The sequence below is a fragment of the Urocitellus parryii genome, chromosome 6, assembly GCF_045843805.1.
Source record: "Urocitellus parryii isolate mUroPar1 chromosome 6, mUroPar1.hap1, whole genome shotgun sequence".
In the NCBI taxonomy this organism is placed as follows: Eukaryota; Metazoa; Chordata; class Mammalia; order Rodentia; family Sciuridae; genus Urocitellus; species Urocitellus parryii.
In genome coordinates this window covers 87,200,768-87,226,674 of record NC_135536.1, presented here as the reverse complement: position 1 = coordinate 87,226,674, position 25,907 = coordinate 87,200,768, and the positions used below count along the sequence as shown (strand labels likewise).

Here is a 25,907-nt window from a genome sequence, read left to right as displayed (position 1 = left end):
ATATGGTCTATCTTTGAGTAGGATCCATGTGCTGCTGAGAAGAACGTGTATCCACTTGATGATGGTTGATATATTCTGTATATTTCGGTTAAGTCTAGGTTATTGATTGTGCTGTTGAGTTCTATAGTTTCTTTATTCAGTTTTTGTCTAGAGGATCTGTCTAATGGCGAGAGCAGTGTGTTGAAGTCACCCATAATTATTGTGTTGTGGTCTATTTGACTCTTGGAGACTGTATCTTAAAATAAAAAATAACAAAAGGGCTGGGGGATGTGGTTAAGCACCCTGGGTTCAACTCCTGGTACCTCCCCCCAAAAATGAGAAAAAAGAAATAAATATGTGTATGTATGTGTGTGTGTGTGTGTGTATATATAAAATAAATATGTGTTTGTATATGTCCACAAAGCAATCAACAAAGCAAGAACACACACACACACACAGAGCAAAAGATTCTTAATGAAAAATGTAGGAATTGTCTCTACTGAGGTAGTCAAAATAAAATGAATGGATGGTCACTGCCTATGCCCTACTGCTTTTCTTTCCATTTCTTCTTGGACTATTAGAGAAGGGGGAGGAGCATGTAAGGGCTGGGGTTATAACCCCTTCCTCTTTTTGTATTGTTCAGAGAGCTGCTATTTGAAATGGGCCTAAGACTGATGCTGGTTGAACTGTTTCTCAGGTTCCCTTCTCACCAATATATGGTAGGATGGAATGGGACATACTGTTAGTTGAAGTATTGTCTACACATACTAGCTTGATGTACTTCCAGGATGAGGCTGCTGCAGAGTTATACAGGATGAGTTCCAGTGGCTGGGACTTAGGTCTAATCAGGCCTTAGGGACTTTGTTGGGTGATATCTTCTTTGGAGAGATTAGATCAATACACCCCTATGACCTGGCAGTTGCTGATCTCTGTCAAGAGTCTGGATCTCAGAAGCCTCCAAATAGTCCTTCTTGTGGGGCAGGGGAGCCAATCCTTCACAGACTCTGTTGCCCATGAATATAGACTTTCTATGTTTAATCCCTGAGTGTATTCACAATTGCCTGTTCAGATTTCCAACCCACTTCAGCTGGTCAAGTGAGCTGCCAGACTCAAAGGAAAAGTGAGTTGGGCTCCCCTTGAATTTTTTTGACATGAATCCCTTTGGGTATAATCTTCTCTGTGCTGGTTTCACTCATATTCTGCTAGGTACACCCTAGAGTACACAGTAGACACTTGCTAGGTTAGTCTGGCAGTGTTTGCTGTTATCTCTTAGGTCTCATAGCAATGAGTTGCAGCATGGCCACCTAAGAGGGCTGCTGCCTCAGCTCTCTGAGGGTGGTTGAGAAACAGAGAACTTTTCAGACCAGCTCATAGTATAGCTAAGTTCAGGATGCTTTTCGGATCTCTCTTTTTTTTTTTTCCACACCAAATTTCTCCATTGTGTTTCTCTTTGTTATCCAATCCCTTTGTAGTGAACTAGCAAAGCCACACCAGTGGGTTCCTGCCACAGTCTTGCTGGGCACAATTCATGAGCCACTTGTCAGCAGAAACAAACTTTATTTTTAGAACACACACGCCGCATCACACGAGCTCTTCAGGAATTCCCTCAGAGCCCAACTGCCACTACAGGCTTCCCAGAAGCCTCTCCACCTCCCCCACTCCTCGTGCTCTTGAGGCCGATTGGCTGGGTCGCGTGGGTGGAGCCAAAAAAGTCCCCCAATGAGCAGCTCTGTGGTCTGAAAGGGCATGGAAATAGCCCAATGAGCATCACCGCAGAGGAGCCAATCAGTTGGCAGCTAGAAGTTTGCTGGGGCCACTGTGAGCCAATCATCAGCTGGCAGCTGGAAGTTTGCTGGCAGCTGGAAGTTTGCTGGGGCCCCTTTGTCTGTGGCTCTCAACATCTCCCCCTCTCTGTTTAAACAACAAGCATGTGGCTTTGGGACCCTGCCTGCCTTAGGTTGTCCAATAGTACATATGGTCCTTACTCGTTTTCTGATGAGCTGACCTCAAGGCATCGGCCTCCTGTCTTAGGTTGGTACCATTGCAATTGGATCTTACCTGTCACTGACTACCGGTCCAGTATACAGCCACACCTGTGGATAGGTCTTTGTACCAGCGGGGGGGGGGTGAGGTTCTTTGCCTCACGTATGTTGGCCCCCAAATTTTAGCTGAATGACCATGACAAGCAGAAGGGAGGAAGATACACCAAGCCAATTGACGGCTCCTTTTGGAAAAATTGTACCACCGATGACATCATCAGCAAAAATACCCCAACACTACCACAAGTCGCTGCACCAACAGATAGTTCACAATGCATACAGGTGAGTTCACAATGTATACAAGTGATTCATAGTTCAGGCAAGTTCTGCAAGTAGTTCAGTGATGGCTCCTTTTGGAAAAATTGTACCACCAATGACACCATCAGCATAAATACCCCAACACTACCACAAGTCGCTGCACCAACAGATAGTTCACAATGCATACAAGTGAGTTCACAATGCATACAAGTGATACATAGTCCAGGCAAGTTCTGCAAGCAGTTCAGTGATGGCTATTGCAGAAGCTGTAGATTGGTTTTATCTTTGTCTTCACCGGCACTGGGATGAAGATAGGAATTCTGGCAATAATGGCTAAAGAAAAAATTATATAACATTCCAGAAGGCACTAAAAGAAAATAATTTTCTTAACAATGTACCTTATCTTCAACAAAATTATTAAATATAATGAAAAGGAAAGGTGAAAGTAAACAAACAGATCTGTTAACCTCCTTTTTTTCATATATTAAAACAATCCTCAACAGCTGTTTACCCAATTTAAATTAAACCATTTAAATCACGTGAAAAAAAAATACTTGGATCCATTTTTTCATGAGCGCTCCTCATATATGATATATGGACATACGTACATTCAAACATATAACACAAAAACACAAGTGTGCACACATAATATAATACATACAACACATAACATAATAGTAAAGGCCTTATAACTTTTTACAGGTGAAATCTCCATTGCAATGTTTAAAAACTCTATAGTCAAAAAATAGAACTAATCAGCAAAACATTAACCTAGGTCTGTATGAGCTCAAAAAACAAAATAGAACTTCATGATGTGGGAAAGGGCAATAATAAAATAGATATTGAAAAAAGCATCCTGGTTCTGTTGCAGATGTAAGGGTAGCCAAACTGGAGTTCTGGATATCAGCTGTTATGGATTTGAGCCAAATCATCTTATTTTTGGTCTGTAGAAATCGCTTTAGTTAATCTCTCTGGAATCCAAATAGGCTGCTGTTCTCCCTGTGGAAACACACAAACAGACCCCCGACTCCAGACAATCACTGGGTCAGGACCTTAGTTAATCTCTCTCGAATCCAAATCGGCTGCTGTTCTCCCTGTGGAAACACACAAACAGACCCCTGACAATTACTGGGTCAGGACCTTTCCATTGTCCTGTTAGAATATCCTTCCAAAGTACCTTGGGCTTATGAACATTTTTTGGACACATATGCCTTTCCGCAGCACTAAGCCCTGATGAATCCAAATTTAAAAAGTTTAGAGTAAAAAGGGTTATTTTAAGTTTATCTTTGAGGAATATATACCCCTTCCCAATTCCCTCTTTTTGCTTTAATAAGTACATTTTAATAGTTTGATGAGCTTTTTCAACTATGCCTTGACCCTGTGGATTGTATGGGATTCCTGTTATATGAGTAATGCCAAATGTTGAGCAAAATTGTTTAAAAGAGGTAGAAGTATAACCAGGGACATTATCTGTTTTTAACTGTTTTGGAACGCCCATAGTGGCAAAATTTTGTAAGCAATGAGTTTTTGTAAGCAATTAGTTTTTTCTCTGGCATGAAGGGAGCCCATCAAAAATCTAGAAGAAATATCAACTGTAACATGCAAATATTTTAATTTTCCAAATTCTGGCAAGTGTGTGACGTCCATCTGCCAAATATGGTTAGGTATCAATCCTCTAGGATTGACTCAAGATTAATTTGTGGTAAAAAGGTCACACAATTTTGACATTGTTTTATTATTTGTCTAGCTTGTTCCTTAGATATTTTAAAACTCTTTTGTAAAGTATTAGTATTGACATGGAACTTTTTATGAAAATTTGTAGCTTCTTCTAGTGTAGAGAAAATATGTATGTCATGTGTAGTTTTATCTGCTAAATCATTGCCCAAACTAAGGGCTCCAGGCAATCCTGTATGTGCCCTGATATGTCCTATAAAGAACGGATCTTTTCTGTCCCAGATTAGACTTTGTATAGTGGAAAGCAAAGAGAAAATAGTAGAGGAAGGGGAAATCCTACCAGCATCTTCAAGGGATACTATAGCATTAACTATATACTGACTATCGGGAAAATATATTAAATACAGAATCTTTAAACATCACAAAAGCTTGTAATACTGCATTAAGCTCTACCTTTTGAGCTGATTGTTTGGGTACTAAAAATGTAAAAGTTTGATCAGGTGTAACTATTGCTGGTATTACCATTATTTGACCCATCAGTGAATATATTTGGAGCATTCATGATAGGTGTTTTTCTTGTCATTTTTGGAAAAATTATAGGATGCGATGACCAAAAAGACAATAAAAGATTAGATGGTAAGTGGTTATCAAATGAAACATTAGATTTGTACATGATTATTGCCCAAGTATTTAACTCATTAGCTAACTCATCAATTTGATTCATAGTATATGGAGTAATAATTTTATTGGGAGAAATTCCAAGCACTCCCTTTGCTGCTTTTATTCCTTTGAGTATTAATTGTCCTACAGCCTCAGGATACCTAGTAAGAATAGTGTTAGGAGAATAAGATAAATGTATCCATAATAATGGACCTTCTTGCCAAAATACTCCTGTAGGAATATTTTTTGTTGGTAGTACAATAAATAATAAAGGCAAACTTATATCAATTCTATCCAAATGCATATTTTCCATATATGTTTCAATGGTTTTTAATGCCTTTCTTGCTTCAGGCGTTAACATTTGGGGTGGATTTGGATCTAATGGACCTTTTAGGATATCAAATAAAGGTCCCAACTCTCCTGTTGGTATACTAGATAAGGCCTTATCCAATTTATGTCTCCTAATAACTTTTGAAAGTCATTAAGTGATTTGAGTTGATCTACTCATATTTGAATTTTTGGTGGACAGACCATGGTTGAGGATAATAGAACTTCTAAATAATTAATTGGAAAATTTAATTGTACTTTATCTATTGCTATCTCTAGATTATAATTTTTTAATAAGTTTGTAAGTGTGGCATGACATTCTAGCAATGTGTTTTTATCTTTGTATGCTAATAATACATCATCCATATAGTGAAATATTTGTAGTTCAGGATTTTGGTTTCTAAGTGGCTGGATTACTTTGTTAACATAAATTTGACACATAGTTGGGCTGTTAGCCATCCCTTGAAGGAGTACTTTCCATTCATATCTCTGATCAGGACCTTCATGACTCAGTGCAGGGATAGTAAATGCAAAATGTGGACTATCCTCAGGATGAATTGGAATTGAAAAAAAAAACAATTTTTAATATCTATAACTAAAACATACCAGGTTTTGGCAAGGCAGACAATTGAGGAATCCCCGATTGAGCAGGTCCCATAATAACCAGCTCATTGTTAATGGCTCTTAAGTCTTGCAATAATCTCCATTTACCAGATTTCTTTTTGAATGCAAAAATGGGAGTATTATGGGGAGATACAGAAGGTTGTATATGTCCTTCTGCTAATTGTTGTTTGACCAGGTCATGGGCTGCTTGTATCTTTTCTTTAGTCAGGGGCCACTGAGGAACCCATACTGGTCTTTCTGATTTCCAAGTAATTTTTATTGTCTCAGTGGCCCTTTCTGAAAATCCAACCCATGTCTGTCCTTTCCTTGACCTATTTGTATTGGTGCTGCTATACCTTGTTCTTGTTTTCTAATCTTTTTCCTTTCCTAAAACCTTGTCTAGTCATAATAGTGGGTGCATTTTGGTTGATGTTATTTGTTAATGTCAAACCTAATTGATCTAGGACATCTCGTCCCCATACATTTACGGGAAGATGATCCAATACATATGGCTGTATAGTTCCTTCACATCCTTCAGGATCCTTCCAATCTAATACCATTGCACTTTTATGGGGATTAGTCACCACTCCTAGGCCTCGAAGCGTTTGAGTGGCTTGTTGTAATGGCCAATGTTTTGGCCATTCTTGACGAGAGATGATGCTAAGGTCTGCACCTTTATCCAGTAGCCCATTAAATTCATGTCCTTGAATATTTAGTTTTAGCATGGGGCGAGAATCTAAATTTAAAGAAAGCATAGCCCAATCTACACCTGTGGAGCCTAATCCCTTGGAACCTCTTTGTACAGTACGACTGGAAAATTTATCATGTAGGCTGGGTATTATTAGTAACTGTGCTATTCTATCTCCTGGTGAAATTACTGATATACCCTTTGGAGAACTGGCTATAATTTTTATTTCACCTTCATAATCGGGATCAATTACCCCAGGACTTATCATAAGTCCTTTTAGAGTAGAAGAGCTGTGTCCCAATAATAAGCCTACTGTTCCTTTGGGAAGAGGTCCTTTTACCCCTGTGGGAATGATTTGAACTACCATCTCTGGAGTTAGTACTGCTCTCGCGGAGGCTCAGGTGTCCAACCCTGTGCTCCCTCGGGTTTGTCTGATGAGGGATCTAATGGACAATGTGTCCTGGGCACTACCCTGATGGGGTTGCTGGGTTCCTCCAGTGCTCCGTATATTTGTGGTTTTGGGCCCCGGAGCATTGGGCACCCCTGTCCATTTTTTTGGCAATGGAGCCCGATTCCTTTCTCCATGATATCGTGGATAAACATCTGGTCCTTGTTCGTTTTTTGATAATGGAGTACCCTATGTGGTGGTTTGAGAACGGCATTCATTAGCCCAATGTCTCCCTCTATGGCATCGTGGGCAAATACCCGGTATTCTACTCCTTTGATACCTAGTTTTGTTAAACCCTCCTCCTATGGGGCAATTCCTTTTAAAATGTCCTGTTTCTTCACAATTGTAGCATGTTCTTGGCCTGGCATCTAAAGCCTGTTTTACTGCAACTGACATGACTTGCCCTTGTTCTAAAGCCTGTTTTACTGCAGCTGCCACGACTTGCTATTGTTCATTAATGTCTCTACATAATTTAATATATGTGTTTAAATCTTCATGTTTCCATGGTCTAATGACTTCTCTGCACCAACGATTCGCTTGCTCATAAGCCAGTTGTTTTAGTAATGGCATTGCTTGTTCTGTATTCCCAAAAACTCTGGTAGCTGTTTGAATAAGCCTATCTACAAATTCAGTGTAAGGTTCATTAGCTCATGTATTACCTTAGATAATTGACCATGTAAACCTCCATGTCCTTGTAAAGTCTTCCATGCCTTAACTGCATCTGCAGCAATTTGTGCGTATACACCAGGATCATATGCAATTTGTTGCTGCTGATCCTCATAAGGTCCCTTTCCTAACAACATATCTAGATTTCTCTGAGGATATCCAGCTGCTGCATTTCGCCTAGCCGTCTCCTTGCAAAATTCCTCAGTGGCAACCTTCCATAACAGGTATTGACCTCCATTTAGCACAGCTTTACACATATTAGCCCAATCTGCTGGCATCATGTTAAAGTTGTTAATGGATTTGACCATGCTTACAGTGAAGGGTGCTTGAGGACCATAGGTTGTTACAGCCTCTTTTAGCTGCTTCACTGTTTTGAAATTTAAAGCATGGTGAATTTGCTGCCCTTCTGCCTCAAATACAGGGCATGTTAATATTTGAGATCCTGTCTCAGGATCCCAACTATCAACTGCAGGGGTTGGGGGCCTCCCAGCATATGGAGGTGGCGCTGTTGATTGGACACTTTTGCCCTCTGGTGATAGAAAGGTGTTAGTAGCAGTCTCCTGTAGAGGTAGCGCTGTTGGTTGGACACTTACGCCCTCTGGTGATAGAAAGGTGTTAGTAGCAGTCTCCTGTTGTAACTTTTTCCCTGATGGCTTTTTCTGCTCTAAGCTTTCTTCCTCTATCTGACTAGCTCGAAAGACCTTCTCTTTTACTTGAATCTTTTCCTCTTTCTGACTAACTTGAGAGACCTTCTCTTTTACTTGAATCAATATTTCTTCTCCTTCCTCTACCTTTGTCTGAACTGAAGGCTTTGGACTAAGCAAACAAGATACGAATGTCCACAATGGCAATGTGCCAACTGGCAGAGTCCCTGGGCTTTTCTTTTCTATTCTTTTTAAATCTTCACCATGATGGTTCCATTGTGATATATTTAACAATTCCTCCTTAAAAAGCCATGGGCTTCATTCATTTTTGTATTGTATCAATTTATGCCCTGACTGCTCTCGATTTTACTGGGATGCCTCCTTCCTCTAACAATTTACTTAACACTCTTTTGGTTTGTTTTTTACTAATTTCTGATCCCATATTTCTACTATAATATAACCCAACAAGATAACGCCTAAAAAAAAACTGAAACAGAATGAAACAAAAATGGAACAAAAATTCATTGTATCAGCCTTTCTATCCTCCTGAAATGTCCATCTGTCCTTTCTCCCTATCTGTTCCTCAGACGCAAATAGTTTTTCCTCAGATGTGAGCGGTTTTTCTTCTGTCTCACCCATCTCTAGGGACAGGCAACTTAAAACAAAAGCGAAACAAAATGAAAGAAGAATCTTAAAATGGCTACTCATCCTCTCGCCCTGCCCTCATGGGCGAGCAGTTTACCTTATCACTTACCCTCAGTCGTTCCCCTTGCGGGCCACCAAATGCCACAGTCTGGCTGGGCACAATTCATGAGCCACTTGTCAAGCAGAAACAAACTTTATTTTTAGAACACACACGCCGCATCACACGAGCTCTTCAGGAATTCCCTCAGAGCCCAACTGCCACCACAGGCTTCCCACAAGCCTCTCCACCTCCCCAACTCCTCCTGCTCTTGAGGCCGATTGGCTGGGTCGCGTGGGTGGAGCCAAAAAAGTCCCCCAATGAGCAGCTCCGTGGTCTGAAAGGGCAGGGAAACAGCCCAATGAGCATCACTGCAGAGGAGCCAATCAGTTGGCAGCTAGAAGTTTGCTGGGGCCGCTGTGAGCCAATCATCAGCTGGCAGCTGGAAGTTTGCTGGCAGCTGGAAGTTTGCTGAGGCCCCTTCGGCTGTGGCTCTCAACAGTTTCCAGTGTACTTGTTCTTCTTTGTTCAGTGTATCCAAATTTCTGAGCCGCTAAGATAATCTGACTGACCAGTATTTTAGTGAAATTCCCTCTTTCATCCGCCTCACTGAGAAGCAGTACTCTTGCTGCTTGATTCCTAAACATGGGGCAACTAGAAATTCAACCTTCTTCTAATCCACCACTTTGAATCTCCCTCCAATGATACTTTTGGATGAATGTGTTTCTTCTCTGCATAATTCCCTCAAATATTCTTTACAAAACTGGTAGAAGGTGTAGAATACAGAGAGTAGCAATGCTTTGGAAAATAATTTTTCCCCTCTCCTCCTCTATTTCACTACTTCATCTAGTTTGGGATTGGGTGGTAGTCTGAAGTTACCCACTGTCCCTCTGTAAAGGTCGGGTGAGCGTCGGAGGAAGAGACCACCAAGAGACCGTCTCATGCAACAGCAAAGGGTTTATTGGGGGTCCAGCATGCTGGGGCTCAGAGCTCACTTGAATAGAGCAGAGAGCCCCGAGAACAGCTTAAGCAGAGCTTATATACTTTCCTTGGAGAGGGCAGGGAGGGAAGTTCATTGATGGGTCAGGGCGAGTGGGCGGTTTGCGTGCAACCGGGTGAGGGAGTACATTCTATGGTTTAGCAGTTGGGGACAGCACATTCTGGGAACAAGATTAGCAAACAGTTCTCAAGATTTCAACAGTGTTTTGTTAAGCATACAGAAAAACAGGAAGTGACAAGTACCTATTTTATTAACCTTTCATTCCCCACTTCTTCTTCTGGCTACTTTTAATCATAAAAGTGATCATTGGGGGGTGTCACATTCTATGTCTGCTAGTGGGGTATATTGTTGTCTGATTACCATAAGTTTAACTTGTCCAATTTGAGCTTGGAGAAAGGAAACTACACGGTTGAGCAAACAGGGTCCTACAGTTAGTTAAAGGACTAGCCAGGGCTGATAAAAGCGTAGTTAACCAGGGGGACTGTGTGAACCAAGACTCAAACCACCCTTTTTGGGCCTCTCTCTCTCGCTGACGCTCTTCAAGGCATCTTCTTAATTTACTCATAGATTCTTTTACAACTCCAGTATGGTCAGCATAAAAACAACATTCTTCCCTCAATGCAGCACAAAGGCCCCCTTGTCTCATGAAGAGGAGGTCCAACCCTCACCTGTTCTGTAAAAAAACTTCAGAGAGAGAGATTAAAGATTCCTGCAAAGCTGTGATGGAGGTTTCTAATGTCTTTAAGTTTTGGTCTATTGCTGCTTCTAATTGGGTCATTTGTTGTGTCCCACGGACCAGGGCAGTGGTTCCTGTGCCCACCCCTGCAGCAACTCCTATTCCTAATAGGATGGCTAAAGTGAGGGATACAGGTTCCCGGCGGAACTGGGTTGTATGCCCCTCTATTTGATCTTCAAATGAACCTGCGTCATGATAGAGCACTCTGGGAAACATCTGCACCATTACACAATAATTTACAGAGCTGTTAAATACCTGGGCTGAAATGCAAGGAGTTAACCCTGAGTCACATGCCCACCAGGTTCCATTTTCAGGGGTAAGGAAACCCTGTGTGGTGCTAATTTTTTTTATCTGGGTACATAAATGTTGTTTACTTTTAGGTGGGGACCCTAGACATAAGCCTGCCCCGGTTACTTCTGGGAGGGTTAATTTAGGATTTTCATCCCAATTACAGGAGGAACTCTGCGCTTTTACTGCATAAGTCCCGTCAATTGCTATCCCTTCATAGTAAGGAGGAGCAGCGGAGAGACAGAGCCAACAAGACTGAGTGAGGTCTGGTTGCATGGAATTCAGTACCGCAAAGGCTCCTTCAATTAGCCCCCAGGGGGAGGGGTTGACTTCACTCTGGATTGGGAAAGTAAACAAAGGTGAAACTTGAGGAGTATGGGAAAGTGAAGGGATCCTAGTAGATTTAGGTTTGGGAGGTCTATGAGGCCTAATTCCTGGCTTGAGGGGATTGGGCCCTATGGCTAAGGGAATTTCTTTTTTTTTTCAAACCGGATAGTGAACCAAAGGCCAAAATCATATCCTGTGGTGTAAAATTGCATTCCATAGGTTTTTCCTGAAAGCCATGTCCAGATATTTCGGTTTCTTCCTTTGGAGGTGAAGGTTATATTTAGGGGGTTACATAGGCTACTTGTGTCACATGGAGTAGAGTCAGCTAGTCCAGAAGTCCCCGTTTGGGGGTCCCATTTAAATGGGAGACATTGTTTGGGACTTAACTTAGTATTATTTCTTGCTACCCGAATCAGACTATCAGGGGAGTTTGGGTTCCACCAGGCAGCCCCTGTATGCTCACATCCCCATGACTTACAGAAGAAGTCGGCTTCTCCCCCACACAGCTGTGACTGTTTGCGGCTTTGATAGCCCACTGGGCAAACATAGTAATCTAGGCTAGCCAACCTGCATCTGGCTCGAGTGTCCCTACATCCATAATGTTTGTTTCCATTATCTATGGTACGGAAGGGATTTAATGGAATTTTAGTGGGATCCTCTTCAGCGGAGATATCCCAATAGGAAAGACCTATAGCCAGCTGACAAATGTCTGGGTGGAGAGATGGCCACCAGGTCCCTAAGGGGGCTGTATGCGAGATAGACCATACTTCTTGTCCTGTAGGATTTGTGATCAGCCATCGCTGCTGAACTGGCTGATGGGGGTTAGGACTGCTGGTGGTCAAGGGGAGAGTCCATAGCCCTATCCACACTGCAAATACCCAATTTGAAAGGGTTACCAGTCTTTTCCAGTTTCCAGCCAGAGTCTGGACAGGGCGCAGGCTTGAGATGAGAGGCATGGATCCAGGAAGTGATTCTGTCTACCTTTACCGCTGTAGGTGTTATAAGTAGCACCTGGTATGGTCCTTTCCAGCGGGGTTCCAGGGATGACACCTGATGTCGTCTTACGTAGACGAAGTCTCCCACTTGATATCAGTGTGGAGTCCCTTCGTCCCCAGGTTGGTAGGCAGTGGCCAGCTGTTTCCACAGGTATCGCTGGGTTCTTTCAAGAGCTTTAAGTCTGTCAAGCAAGGGGGTGTGAAAGGAATCGTTAGGTCTTAGAGTTGGGGTTAGGTCCCTTACTGGAGGAGGGGCACCATAGAGAATTTCATAGGGGGTGAGGTTACACAAAGAAACAGAGGGAGTATTTCTTGCACGAAACAGTGCATAAGGCAGAAGCATAGTCCAATCTTTTATGCGGTCTCTAAGCTTAATTTCGTTAAGGTCTCTTTAATGGTTCTATTCATTCTTTCTACCTGTCCTGAGCTCTGGGGTCTATAAGCACAATGTAACTTCCAATTAATCCCCAGGGTCCTGGCTAACCCCTGACTTACCTGGGCCACGAACGCTGGTCCATTATCAGACCCTATTACCTTAGGCAGGCTGTATCTTGGAAAAATATATTCCAGGATCTTCTTGACCACCATTTGCGTTGTTTGTTTTTTTTTTTTTTTGTGGGGAAGGCTTCAACCCATCCTGAAAATGTATCTAGAAAGACTAGGAGATATGTAAGTCCATACCTTGCTGGCTTAATTTCAGTAAAGACTACTTCCCAGAATTGTCCTGGTCTGGTGGCTGGTGGATGATACTCTCTAGGGCATGGGGGGCTATAATGGTTAGCTTCTGCCCCAGCGTTAACTTATCAGCATCCTTGATTAGAGGGGCTGCTGCTGCTATAGATTTTAGGCAATGGGGCCATCCATTAGCCACTGGGTCCAGCTTTTTAGACAAGTAGGCTACAGGCCATTTCCAGGGCCCTAGAGTCTGAGTGAGCACTCCTCGTGCTATTCCTTTCTTTTCCTCAATGTAGAGAGTAAAGGGTTTTTCTACATCCAGGAGTGCTAAGGCTGGAGCAGATAGTAGCACCCTTTTGATGTTATCAAAAGCTTGCTGGTACTCAGGGGTCCATTGGAATTGGGCATCTCCCTTTAACAGCGGGTATAAAGGAGCAGCTAAGGACGCAAACCCAGGTATCCATAACCTGCAAAAGCCAGCAGTCCCAAGAAACTCTCTGAGTTGCCTCCTGTTATTATATGGGGGTGGTATCTGCACAACAGTTTGTTTTCTGGGCTCAGTGAGCCATCGTTTACTGCCCCTAAGGGAATAGCCCAGGAAGATTACTTCTTGCTGGCAAATTTGGGCCTTTTTGGCAGAAGCTCCATATCCGAATTGAGCAAGCTCGGATAATAGTGCTTGGGTCGCAGACTCACAGTTTTCCTTGGTGTCAGCTGGCAGTAGCAGGTCATCCACATATTGAAGCAGGGTGACTTCGGGGTGTGTAGTTCTGAAGTTGTTGAGATCTCTGTGGAGGGCTTCATCAAAGAGAGTGGGGGAGTTTTTGAACCCCTGTGGGAGTCTAGTCCAAGTTAATTGACCAGACGTTCCGGTTTCTGGGTCTACGCACTCGAAAGCAAACTGCAACTGACTGACTATCTTTATGCAGAGGCAAGCAAAAGAAAGCATCTTTTAAGTCCAGAACAGTATACCATTTCCGCTCAGGGTTCAGAGTGCTAAGCAGATTGTACGGATTAGGTACTGTGGGGTGAATGTCCTGCACTCTGTTGTTGATCTCTCTTAGGTCTTGAACGGGGCGATAGGCCCCAGTTCCTGGCTTTTTTTACTGGTAGCAGGGGAGTGTTCCAGGCTGATTGACAGGGCCTTAGGACCCCTAAGGCCAGATATTTCTGAATATGGGGCCTTATCCCATCTTTAGTTTCTTTGCTCAGAGGATATTATTTGACATTGATTGGGGAGGCTGAGTTTTTTAACTCCACTATTATTGGAGGTTGTTTCATGGCTAGGCCTAACCCAGCAGTTTCTTTCCAGGCATCTGGGTAATCTGTTATCCATTTCTGGGGTAGCTTGCCTGTTTGATCAGTCTTGGGGGTTGTGAAGAGTTGATGTTCATCTTCTACTGACATAGTTAAAGCCGTGAGTATAGGAGTTTTTACTGAAGGATTTAGAAATTCCACTTGGGGGCCTTCAGGGTTAAAAGTTATTCTGGCCCGGAGCTTGGTGAGCAGATCTCTGCCCATCAATGGGGCCGGGCATTCTGGGATTACTAGGTAGGAGTGATGGACTTTTCCTTTCCCCAGGTCCATGGTCCTCTTAGTTAGCCCCTTGAACCAGAGACCTTTTATTTGATAGAGGGCCCAATGGGGCCTTAAGGGCTGAGTATACTGCCCTTGTATCCACTTCAAAGTTTATTGGGGTCCCCTCCACTTCAAAAGTTACCCTGAGCTCAGGGAGGGGATTTGAGCCCCGACTTTCCTCCAGAGTCAGAATGGCTGGCTGGCGTGGCTGTCTCTTTCTAGGGCACTCTTTGGCCCAGTGTCCTTTTTCTTTACAGTAGGCACATTGATCTGAGGCCAGGGGTGGCCTCTGGCATGGGCCCAGGTATCCCTTCCTGTCTCCCTGTTTCTTAATTTCTGGCCTATTTGTTGTTGTGACCAGGACCTTAGTCAATGCCTTAGCCTGTCTTTTGCTTCTCTCATCCTCCTTTTGCTCCCTTTCTTTCTCCCTCCTTTGTTCCTTCTCTTCCTCAGTTTCTCTCTTATAGTATACCTTCTCAGATTCTCTGACTAAATCTCTCAAAGTCATATCTTATAATCCATATAAGCGTTGTAACTTTCTTTTAATATCCAGGGCAGCTTGCCCAATAAAGGCCATCATGACAGATGCCTTTTGATCCTCTGCCTGAGGATCGAAAGGAATATATCTCCTATATGCCTCCATAATTCTCTCTAGAAACATAGAGGGAGATTCATCAGGCCCTTGAATAATCTCTCTTACCTTGGCCAAATTAGTTGGTTGCCTAGCGGCTGCTCGGAGGCCCACTATTAGAGCCCGGCGATAAGTGGACAGATGCTCCCTACCTTCAAAGGTGTTGGGGTCCCAGTTGGGTTGGTTCAAGGGGAAGCTGGCTTCGATTATGTTGGGAAGTTGTGTTGGTTGCCCATCTGGTCCGAGGATATTTTTTCTAGCTTCCAGGAGGATTATCTCTTGTTCCTCTGTCATGAAGAGAGTCCCTAGGAGTTGTTGGCAGTCATCCCAAGTAGGCTGGTTTGAAAACATCAATGATTCAACCAGACCTGTGAGCCGGGTGAGGTCCTCAGAATAAGGGGGATTGTTATTTTTCCAATTATATAGGTCTGAAGAGGAGAAAGGCCAATACTGGTAGGCTTGCATTTCTCCCCCATGGCTGTCGTCAATCATTGGCCAGTAGGGACGGATGGGGAGCATTACGGGTGTTCCAGGGTTTTTAATCATTCTCCGCCAGTGAGTTCCTTTAGCCGGGCCAGCTTCCTCCAGGGGAGGAGGGGCTATGTGTGCCGCGGGGGAGTCATCTGGAGGGCACTGGGCCGGCTTAGCTTCCTCCAATGGTGGAGAGGCTGAATCAGCAGCAGGGGAATCACTTAGAGAGTGTTGGGGGTTGGGGGACGAGGTCAGGAGATAAGGAGGGGGAGGAGAGTCCAGTAGAGTCAAATCTTGAGACTCAGGGAGAACAGAGGGTGGAGGAGGAGGAGGAGGAGAGGGTTTGAGAGATAGAATCATGGGGGAAGGAGTAGGAGCAGGGGCAGGGACAAGGAAAGGCTTCACCCATGGAGGAGGAGATTCGCAGAGGTCCTGAAAAGTTAAGATATACGGCTGTTGATCTGGATGGCTATGTGGCCCCGGCTGAAAGACAATATCTCTGACTTTTCGAATTAGTGGGAAGTAGAAAGATCCTTCTGGGGGCCATCCGACTCCAAAGATGAGCCATTCTGAGGCACAGAGAGTCTGCCAGGTCCGGCGTTTTACTGAAAAAGAAAGATTTTGAGCCCTTAAGCGGATTTCGGTCCAGTGATCAAGGGTCAGGGACAGAGGCGTTGAAGTGCTCTGTCCCATAATGAAAGATACACAAACAGTGAAAGCAAGAACACACAACACAGACAAGACAAGACAATAAAGACAGACAATGGACGTCCAACACTGAGACCAGGACTGAGTAGCTGGCAAAACCCGATGGGCTGGCAATACCGAATCTGAAACAAAATATCACCGAGTCGAGGAGACTATTGTTCCTCAATTTCCCGAGTCCTCTGGGGCGTCCCCCCAGGGACGCGGCCTGTGGCTCTGTGACACGTCTGTCAGCCACCGTCGGAGAGAGCTCACACTCTTCACCGACAGCCATTTTGCCAAGCCCTAACCTGAAACCTAAAACCAGAAAGAGGCGCCTTACTTACCCCGAGAGGAGCCCGTTGGGGTCTTTCGTCCGCTGCTGCCGGATCTCGCTGGCGCCTCCAGATGTAAAGGTCGGGCGAGCGTCGGAGGAAGAGACCACCAAGAGACTGTCTCATGCAACAGCAAAGGGTTTATTGGGGGTCCAGCATGCTGGGGCTCAGAGCTCACTTGAATAGAGCAGAGAGCCCCGAGAACAGCTTAAGCAGAGCTTATATACTTTCCTTGGAGAGGGCAGGGAGGGAAGTTCATTGACGGGTCAGGGCGAGTGGGCGGTTTGCGTGCAACCGGGTGAGGGAGTACATTCTATGATTTAGCAGTTGGGGACAGCACATTCTGGGAACAAGATTAGCAAACAGTTCTCAAGATTTCAACAGTGTTTTGTTAAGCATACAGAAAAACAGGAAGTGACAAGTACCTATTTTATTAACCTTTCACCTCTACCAGCTTTGTATAGGTTTCACCAAATCATGTTTTGTACAATCATAGATTGAAATATCAGTAACCTAAAGGTAATAATTCTGATTTATAGTGAAACTACCTTAGGAGAAAGTAACAGAGTCATGATATTCCAAAGAAACAGTCTGTTGGCTAGTAGAACCTTTGTAGAGCCATCTCTGCTTTCTTAGGTTGTGTTTTTGAGGGTCAGGCCCCATGGCTTATGACCTTGAGACAGCAGGAGTGGTGGTATGTTCCCACCATTAGTATCTGGATTGGGTTAAGAGTTCATGGAAAACAGAGAGAATTGGAATCTTTCTCCCAAATATACCACAAAACTTTTCCATGAGTTATGCTAGTTTATTTATGTTACTAGATTCCATTTTTCAAAAGGAGAAAGTCAAGATGGGGTGATAAAATTGTTCAGAGATATTCTTTGTTCTTTTCATGTTTCAGCTCATTTGTTGTTGTTGTTAGATTTCAAGGATAGCTGAGATCTCAAAGTTAAAAAATGGTCTTAAAGATAGAAAACGTCTGTTTCATGGCTGTCAAATATTATTCTTGAAAGAGAGACTGAGATTTAGAGATTTGTTCAGCCATTAGAACTTTAAATAAAGCATGAATATTGTCAGATTCCATCATTATTATCTACATCACATTTTCAGAGTCCACATTTATGGTTCAGATAAAATATTTAAAAAATAACGAAAGGGAAAATCATTAAACTGATTTTGTTGTTACATACTGAGATTATGTATTTTTATGTGAAGCCACATGTATTTACAAAAAGAAAATTGTATTTTGGGATTCCCATTGGATGACGAAATAGAAATGTAACATCATAGTTGTTGAAAAGTAGTAATTGATGCTTCTTGCATGAAAAAAAGAAAATCTTTTGAGCTTTAGTTCAATTTTCTCTTGGCATTTCCTCATTTCTAACTAAAACCAGAATTGCACATTGAATTTTTAAGGCAGAAATGCTAACAAGGGAAATGATCTTATGGATATTATATTTGTGTTGGAATACTTTTGGAATAAATATACTGAAACTACTTTGGATAAGCCCTGTGTGTCTATCTAGTTGATGAGTGGGCTCCAATTTATTGCGGAACCCAAATATTCATACTGTATATCCACCTCATTTTTATTTATTTATTTTTAATTTTTTTATTAGTTGTTGATGGGCCTTTATTTATTTATATGTGGTGCTGAGAATCAAACCCAGTGCCTCAAACATGGTAAGCAAACACTCTAGCCCTCATTTTTATTTTTTAACCCTTCTGAAAACCATTTACTCATCACTAATTTTTCTTCATGCTCTTTCAGCATTTATTTTAAGTGGAATATAGATTTCTGTTTTTAAACAATTCATCAAATAGTAATCAAGTGCTTGTTGAATGCAAGAAAATGTAGGGAGCTTAAACATAAGTCAGGAAAATATAGTACTTTAGAGTACAAAAGCCTTACTTGAAGGTTTGACTCTACCATTTACTAGTTCTGTGAACTTGGGCATTAATTAGAACGTCTTTAAACCTTAGTTTCCTCATTTATAAAATGATGATAAGAGGGTTCTTGTGAAGAGTAACTGGATTAATATACATGTGTTATATATGTAATTTATATATACATATATATAAAATAGCACAGTATTTGAGACAGAATTCAATCAATTAAATTGATATTGTTATGATAAGTGATTTAAAGAACTTGTTTCCTTATGGGAGATATTAAATACACATAGGATACTGTGGTATAAGACAATGTAGGTAAGTGGTGTAGAAGATTGCAAGTAAAGTGGTTTGGTGGTTCAGAGGAGTGAGAACATCCATAATGAATATCAAGAAAGTCTGTTTTTGTAAGAGAGGGACTGGGCTAGGAAGAGGACCTAGAGCAGCAGGGAGAAGACGTCAGAGACACAGAAGATTGCCTTCATACACTAAGAGGATGAAGATTAGTGGCCCATAGGAGGCTAAAACCCACAAAGTGTTCACAAACATTTTTAGTCTACATTTAAAAATTAGGCAAATTCACATAAAAATCTAAATTTCTAGTTTCTCTTGAAAAAGAAGAAAATATAGCAACATTAGATGTGAATCCTTAGTTGGCAACTACTGTACTAGATTCAATTGAGCAGGAACTATTGCTTTCTATGGGACACAGATTCTCTACTTTTTTTTTCTCTGATTACTGGCTCTCTACCATTGAGATATATCACCAGCTCTTTTTGTTTTTATTTTGAGACAGGGTCTCACTAAGTTACTGAGGCTGACCTCTAACTTGTGATTCTCTTGCCTCAGCCTCCCAAGTCGGTGGGATTATAGGCATGTGCTATTGTACCGGCTCAGATTCTTTACTTTGCAGCAGTATTCATCATTTGATACTGGGTTGTCAAGAAAACAGTTTACTTAACAAGTTGAAACCCACAGACTTTCTGTCTGTGGTAAATATGTGTTGATAAATTGGTGGACACGAAACCTAACATGATGAACATAGCTAAGTCAGAATAACTTGAGGGACTCTAAAATATGGCTCAGAGATTAAGGAAGTGTTGGTTATTGTGAAAGAAGCAGATAAAAAGTCTCCTTTTCCTTATGAACTTTCTTATTATGATGTTTTCATATAGATGGTCCTACCTGGTCCTTAATTTTTATGGCAGTATTTTAAAAGCTGCATTTATTTGGCTGTTACATATCTTATTTCCTTTGTTGAAAACAAAGCACATGACCACATTTAAAGGAAAGAATGGTATATTACTGTTATTGCTGTAATGCTAATAATATCATGTGGTTGTAGTTTTTACATCTGCTTTTTATTTTTATTTCATCTTAGCAAAAGAGAACTAATTAAAGCATTTTTGTTTCCTTAAGATCTGTGGTTAACTGTGCATACCTTTCTGTATCCATTTCTTAACTCTCCAACAAATCAGTTCTTTCTATGTCTTGTAAATCCCACCATAGACTTGAGTGATGTTCATGATGTAGTTTTTATTATTTGTAGATAAATTAGATTTTACCTTTCTCCAGAAAAATCTAAGATACAGGAGTTATGTAAGCATTCAGTTTCTTAAATCTTTAGCAACTGGATTCAATAATAAATTCTATTCCATTTGGCTCTTATCAAAAAGTGTAGTTTATTCATCTCTTAGATAATCAGCCTTACTAAATCTAGGATTCCAGCTCATGTTTCGTTTTTTTTTCCGTAGTTGGAGGATAGTTTCAGAAATGGGTCTCATTGATAAAAGGAATTTCTTAAACCAATGAATATAATTGAATATAAAAGTTCTCCTTAATTTGATTTATTTTCTTGTTCTTAGTATACTTATACCATTTTACATAATTTGGTGAGACCAACATGAAGTTAATACACATTTGATTGAAGAAAATTGGAGTCGTATTTATCTCTTTTCTTGCCAAGGTGCTATTGTTGGAAGCAACAATTAACTTTTTTTGGTCTCTTCCTGTCTCAACATTAGCTCAAATTGAGTAAATATAGACAATTGTTTGACATGTAATCCCGAAAACCATTATTTTGCTGACCCAAGGATTTGCACTGTTCCAATAATGGCCACAGAGTCCATTTAACTGCATGTTTACTTAATACAGTGATTAAGAACAGGAATATAGGAATTTTTCAATGTGCTGGTCACAAGTACAGAACTCTTATTGACCAAACTCATTCTACCAAGCTACAGAAGCATGCCACAGGAGTATGAGTTTTGAATTGAGGAATGAACAGCAAGTTACTTTAGAGTCTTTGTTGCCAACCTGTCAAACATTCTCAGTCAAATCTTGGAATGGCTCTTGCACGTATATTTTACAGATTTTTTTTGAAGTTTACATTTTTTTTTTTTGTTAAGACTCTGATGCAGTCAAGGTGTCTTTAACTTTATAACTGTTTCCCAAAATGATAAAAACAATCCTCCCTACTTTGGTATGGCCAGGCAAATGACCCATCAAATCAGAGGAGATAGCAGAATGCTGCTAGTCTGAAAATGCAGAACAGGCTGGCTTTATCCAGGCAGATTTGTGATCCTTAATATATGCTTTATTTGCATATCAGATAACTTAGGAAGCTATGAGTAATTTCCTCTGTATTTGACTTTTGAAAATGAGTTTATTTAACTTCAAAGACCCCTGTTGGCTCAGTCAACACCACGGATATCTTTCTAAGGATGAACTCAGAATCTTTTGGCAATCAATTAGTCAAGTCAACAAATATCAATTTTCCTCAGGGGTAATTCTCTTCTTCTGGCTCCTTTAGATATTCTGTGCTTATCAGGGAGAGCTTTTGCTGAATTCTCCATAAAATCATTTCCCAGCATCCGTGACTACATTTTCTTGCTTCCTCTTGGCCTCTGCTTTCATTACATGATTTTCTTCAAATATTACAACTTAATCCTCCCTTTTGCTATGCAGAAGCCTTTTAATTTGATGCCATCCCTCTTATTGATTTTTGGTTTTATTTCTTGTGCTTTAGGAATCTTATTAAGGAAGTTGTTTCTTGGGCTGGCATATTGGAATGTTGAGCCTACACTTTTTTTTCCTAGCAATTGCAAAGTTTTTAGTCTAATTCCTAGGTATGGTCTACTTTGAGTTGACTGTTGTGCAGGGTAAGAGAGAGATAGGGGTACATTATAGATTTCCAGTTTTCCCAGCACCATTTGTTAAAAAGGCTATCTTTTCTCCAAAATATTCTTGATAATAATTCAGTCTCTGGATGCTTATACAGATTTAGAGCTCAGAAGTGAGACCTGAAAAAAAAATGTAATTCTTAAAATTGGTATATTATTTTAATAGTTTGCTCATTAGAATTTTATTCAGTTGAATTTCATTGACATTCATAATCAAATATTAGTTGTGATCAATGTTCTGAGAACCAAAATTACACTTTATTGGCAAGAACTTACATAGCTTCAGAATGTTTGCATTGAGGTACAGAGTACCTCAATGAGTACCTGAAGAGTAGGGTCAGTCATGTCACTGTCTAGGCAATGACAAAGTGGTATGTGCAATAAAGGAACATGGGGCATTCTAAGAGAATAGAATATCTGGATATGCCAGGTAATACTTTATAGTGTAAATATTCTGGAGCTAGGCTCAAAATAGGTAGGAGTCTCCACAAGGAGTTGGAAGATAGAGGCATGGAGTGGCAGAGAACTACAAGTAGTGAATATGCCTGGAATTTTGAGTCTGAGATCCAAACAGTGGGAGCTAAATCTTATAGGCAGGGCCCAGACTTTGAACACTTTATGCCTTGTTCCATGGCTTTTCTGCAAAGGATGAAGTAAATGGAGCAACTGGTAGCACTGAGACCAGTTAAGAGGCTCAAGCAGTCACGTTAAGTCATTGATTCTCAAATTTTAAGTAGTTGTACTCTAGGTCATCAGTACTTCACTTTTACCTTTTGAATCAGAATCTCTCGCATGGTGGCTGGGCTTTTGCACATTTTCAAGGCTCTGCGGATGATTTTGAAGCATGCTAGAATTTGAAAATTACCAATGAATGATGAGGTCTGGGCTAAGGCAGTGAGAAAAAAAATGAAGTGCCTTTGTTGTAGAGATGCTAGAAATTAGAATAGTGAGCATTCTTGATGACCAACTGTGTGTAAGGAATGGGGGAACAGTAGGATTCTGGCTTGAGTAACTTCAAAACTGTCATTGATACTAATTTTCTTTGTGGCAACACAGAATAGAAGTTCTATGGGAGAGAAGAGAGGAAATTTAGTTTTAGATATAGGATCAACTTACTGCCCCTAATACCCATTTTTATCACTTAGAAAAAGCATCAACTTTCAGCAAATGTGATTCTGTCAATATCAGTATTTACTGGTATCATTGAAGTACTTTCATTATATAATGCTTATTCTTTTCAAAGGACACATTTATCACACTTAAATTTGTTTCGTGTCTATTATGTGATGAATTTTAGACTAGATCTCATTATTATTGTAATTTAAGTTGATGAAACTGAGGTTTAGAAAAGTTAATTCATTTCTGTGAGATCAGGAACAAAATAGTCAAGATTCAAACTTCTGAAGTTACCAAGCCCTGTTTTCTTCCATTTACTGTATACCTGGCTGTAATAATACAGATGGCCAGGTTTAAAATTTATTATTTACTTACAATGAATTTGAAGTTTGTCCAAGATCTCAAGCTGATAATTATTAGAGAAGGCACCAAAATCCAGGTCCCAACCTGGCCATGGCTCTTTGCATTGTATCTTTCTGCTTTTCAGGTAATTGCAGAAGTTGAGTTTATTTTCCTACTTATTTTATGTGTGGTTGGACTGTTACTCTTTCAAATAGGAATATTTTAAAGAATTATAGGTGTGGTTTTGAAGGGAAGGAATTTTGTAAAAAAACACAACTGGCTGGGTACCAGGGCAGACACTTGAAATCACAGTGGCTGGGGAGGATGAAACAGGAGAATCTAGAGTTCAAAGCCAGCCTCAGCAACTTAGTGAGGCCCTAAGCAACTTAGTAAGACCTTGTTTCTAAATAAAATATAAAAAGGGCCGGGGATCTAGCTCAATGGTTAAGCACCTCTGGGTTCAACCCCTTGTACAAATAAAAAGCACAACTGACCCTTAAGGCTCAGTTGCTTAGGAGGGGTCTGTGACAGCTGTGCATTACCAGCCTGTGAATTATTTTATATTTTTAAAAATAGGAACATGACCTTCATGATAAAAAAAATACAGAAATAACTCCAGGAGAAACAGTCCTGCAGAAAAACAAAGAGGAACGGGATCAGCAAAATCGACTGAGAGAGATAGATGAAAAGCTGAGAAAGATCAAGGAAAATGTGGTAAGTCTTTTTTATTTAAAGTTTAATTGTAACCAGTGTTTGTACTAAAAAGTGTTTCAGTTTCCTTAGAACTGTATTTTTTCTATTTTTGTTTTGTTTGTTGTTTTCTTTTTTAAATTGGTGTCCTTTGACTGTTTTATGACCATTCTTGTGCGTTAAATCAGACGTTAATTTGTCAGTAAGAATTTAAGTAAAAGGTAAATATATGATTTGTAGGACTTAAAATGGTATTATACTTAAGCAGTTTATATAACATTATAAAACTGTCAAAAACTTCCTCAATAATGGTCCATAATCCAGATATTCTGTCCAATTAGTGATACAAATATTTTATGAAAAAAATTGATTGTTCTTCATAAAACCATTCTTATATATTGAACTTGCAGCTTAAACAGTCCCATTTTGTTCATAACTAATACTATATTAATAATTAATTAATTTTAATACATTCAAAATCATTTTGATAATACTGCATTTTTTTCTTGCTCACAATTTAAAGATGATGATGAAAGTTCATTTTTTTGAAGATGTATGATAAGTATTTAATTCTTTTTTTTAAAGAGAGAGTGAGAGAGGAGAGAGAGAGAGAGAGAGAGAGAGAGAGAGAGAGAATTTTTAATATTTATTTTTTAGTTCTTGGCGGACTCAACATCTTTGTCGGTATGTGGTGCTGAGGATCGATCCCGGGCCGCACGCATGCCAGGCGAGCGCGCTACCGCTTGAGCCACATCCCCAGCCCATAATTCTTTTTGTTAAATATTGACAAGAAATAGTTCTAAATTAAACTATAATTTTATAGCTGTGATTTTATGCAGAATATTTAAGTGAATCAAACATTTTAAACAGACCAGATAACAGTTCCTCACCGGATACCAAATCTCTTGGCACCTTGATCTTAGACTTCCCAGTTTCTAGAACTGTAAGAAATAAATTTTTGCTGTTCATAAGCCATCAAACTGATGGTATTATGTAGTAGAAGTCCAAAGGACTAAGGCACTGACCATTTATTACTAGCCTTGAACATGTATCTGTTCTTTTTTACTGTGTCTCTACCATTATTTAGTTTTTGTTTCAAAATGTGAGTCCTTTAAGAACCATTATATATTATTCCTGTGTAATATGAAGTTTGGCAACATTTAAAGGAATTTCATAAATAGTGGGATTTGGTTGTTCATTGTCTGTTATGTAGAAATAATATAAATAGAAGTAAAGGAACTCAAGTTTTCTAGTTTCATCTTTTATACTGAACTTCCATATAGTCTCTAATTAAAACATGAAGCTAGAAAAAAATTACACCAGCCTCTTCAATGTTTTCCATAATTATCTTTAATTTTAGGAGGATTTTTTTTAGAATTAAACTCTTATGGCGGAAAATTTAAGTTGAGAATTTCTTTACTTTTATATTTGTTTTAATTCTGTTAAATTCAGGTGAAATTAATTTGTTATATTTGTTAAATATAGTATATGAGCCCACTTTTGTAAAACTATTTGTGTATTAATATTTATATGCTTAAGAGAGATGGCTGGAATGAATTAAGTTTACCAGATACTAATATTAGTTATTTCTGGTAGCTGGATTTTTTTTTTTTTTGTATTAGAGATTGAACACAGGAATGCTTTACCACTGAGCTACATCTCTAGGCCTTTTTATTTTTATTTTTGGAGATAGGGTCTCACTATGTTGTTTAGCCTGGCCTTGAACTCATGATCCTCCTGCTTCAGCCTCCTGAGTTGCTGGGATTATGGGTGTGTGTCATTATGCCCAGCTGGTTGCTGGACTTTTGAGTGATTTTTATACTTTGTACCTTCATAAAATGCTTTTTTCTTCTTCAGTGAACACATTAGATTATTTTTTACATGGAAAGAAAAGAGGTGGTGGTTATCTAAGTGGAAAAGAATGATACATAAGTACAGAAGAACAATTATTGAACATATATTATATATCATATATATTATATATATGATATATATTATATATATATGAGATTAAAAGGTGGTAGATTTGTTGTGACCAGTGATATTCATGAACTCTCATATAAATTTTAATTTCATAATTTTGTGCTTTATAGTAAACACTGTCAGAGGCTGTTTTCTGTGTTTTAATGTTTTAATTGCTTAGTATTTCATAATAGTCTATGGATTCATATTGTGTACTACATGATCTTTTTCAAATTATTTAAAACTCAATATATCATGGATATCTGGTACTTTTTAGATTGGGAAACTAGAGACCTGAGTTGTCCATTCAATCTTATCAGTACCCTGCTCTGGG

At 40.1% G+C, this 25,907-nt stretch overlaps 1 protein-coding gene across 1 annotated transcript in view; it reads left to right on the top strand.

Moving 5' to 3' along the window:
* The window catches only part of Fsip1 (fibrous sheath interacting protein 1), a 204,652-nt gene that overhangs the window by 64,378 nt on the left and 114,367 nt on the right, over positions 1–25,907 (top strand). The window contains exon 10 of the mRNA XM_026393410.2: positions 23,498–23,635. Coding sequence (XP_026249195.2) covers positions 23,498–23,635 — 138 coding nt within the window. The remainder of the gene's footprint in view (positions 1–23,497; positions 23,636–25,907) is intronic.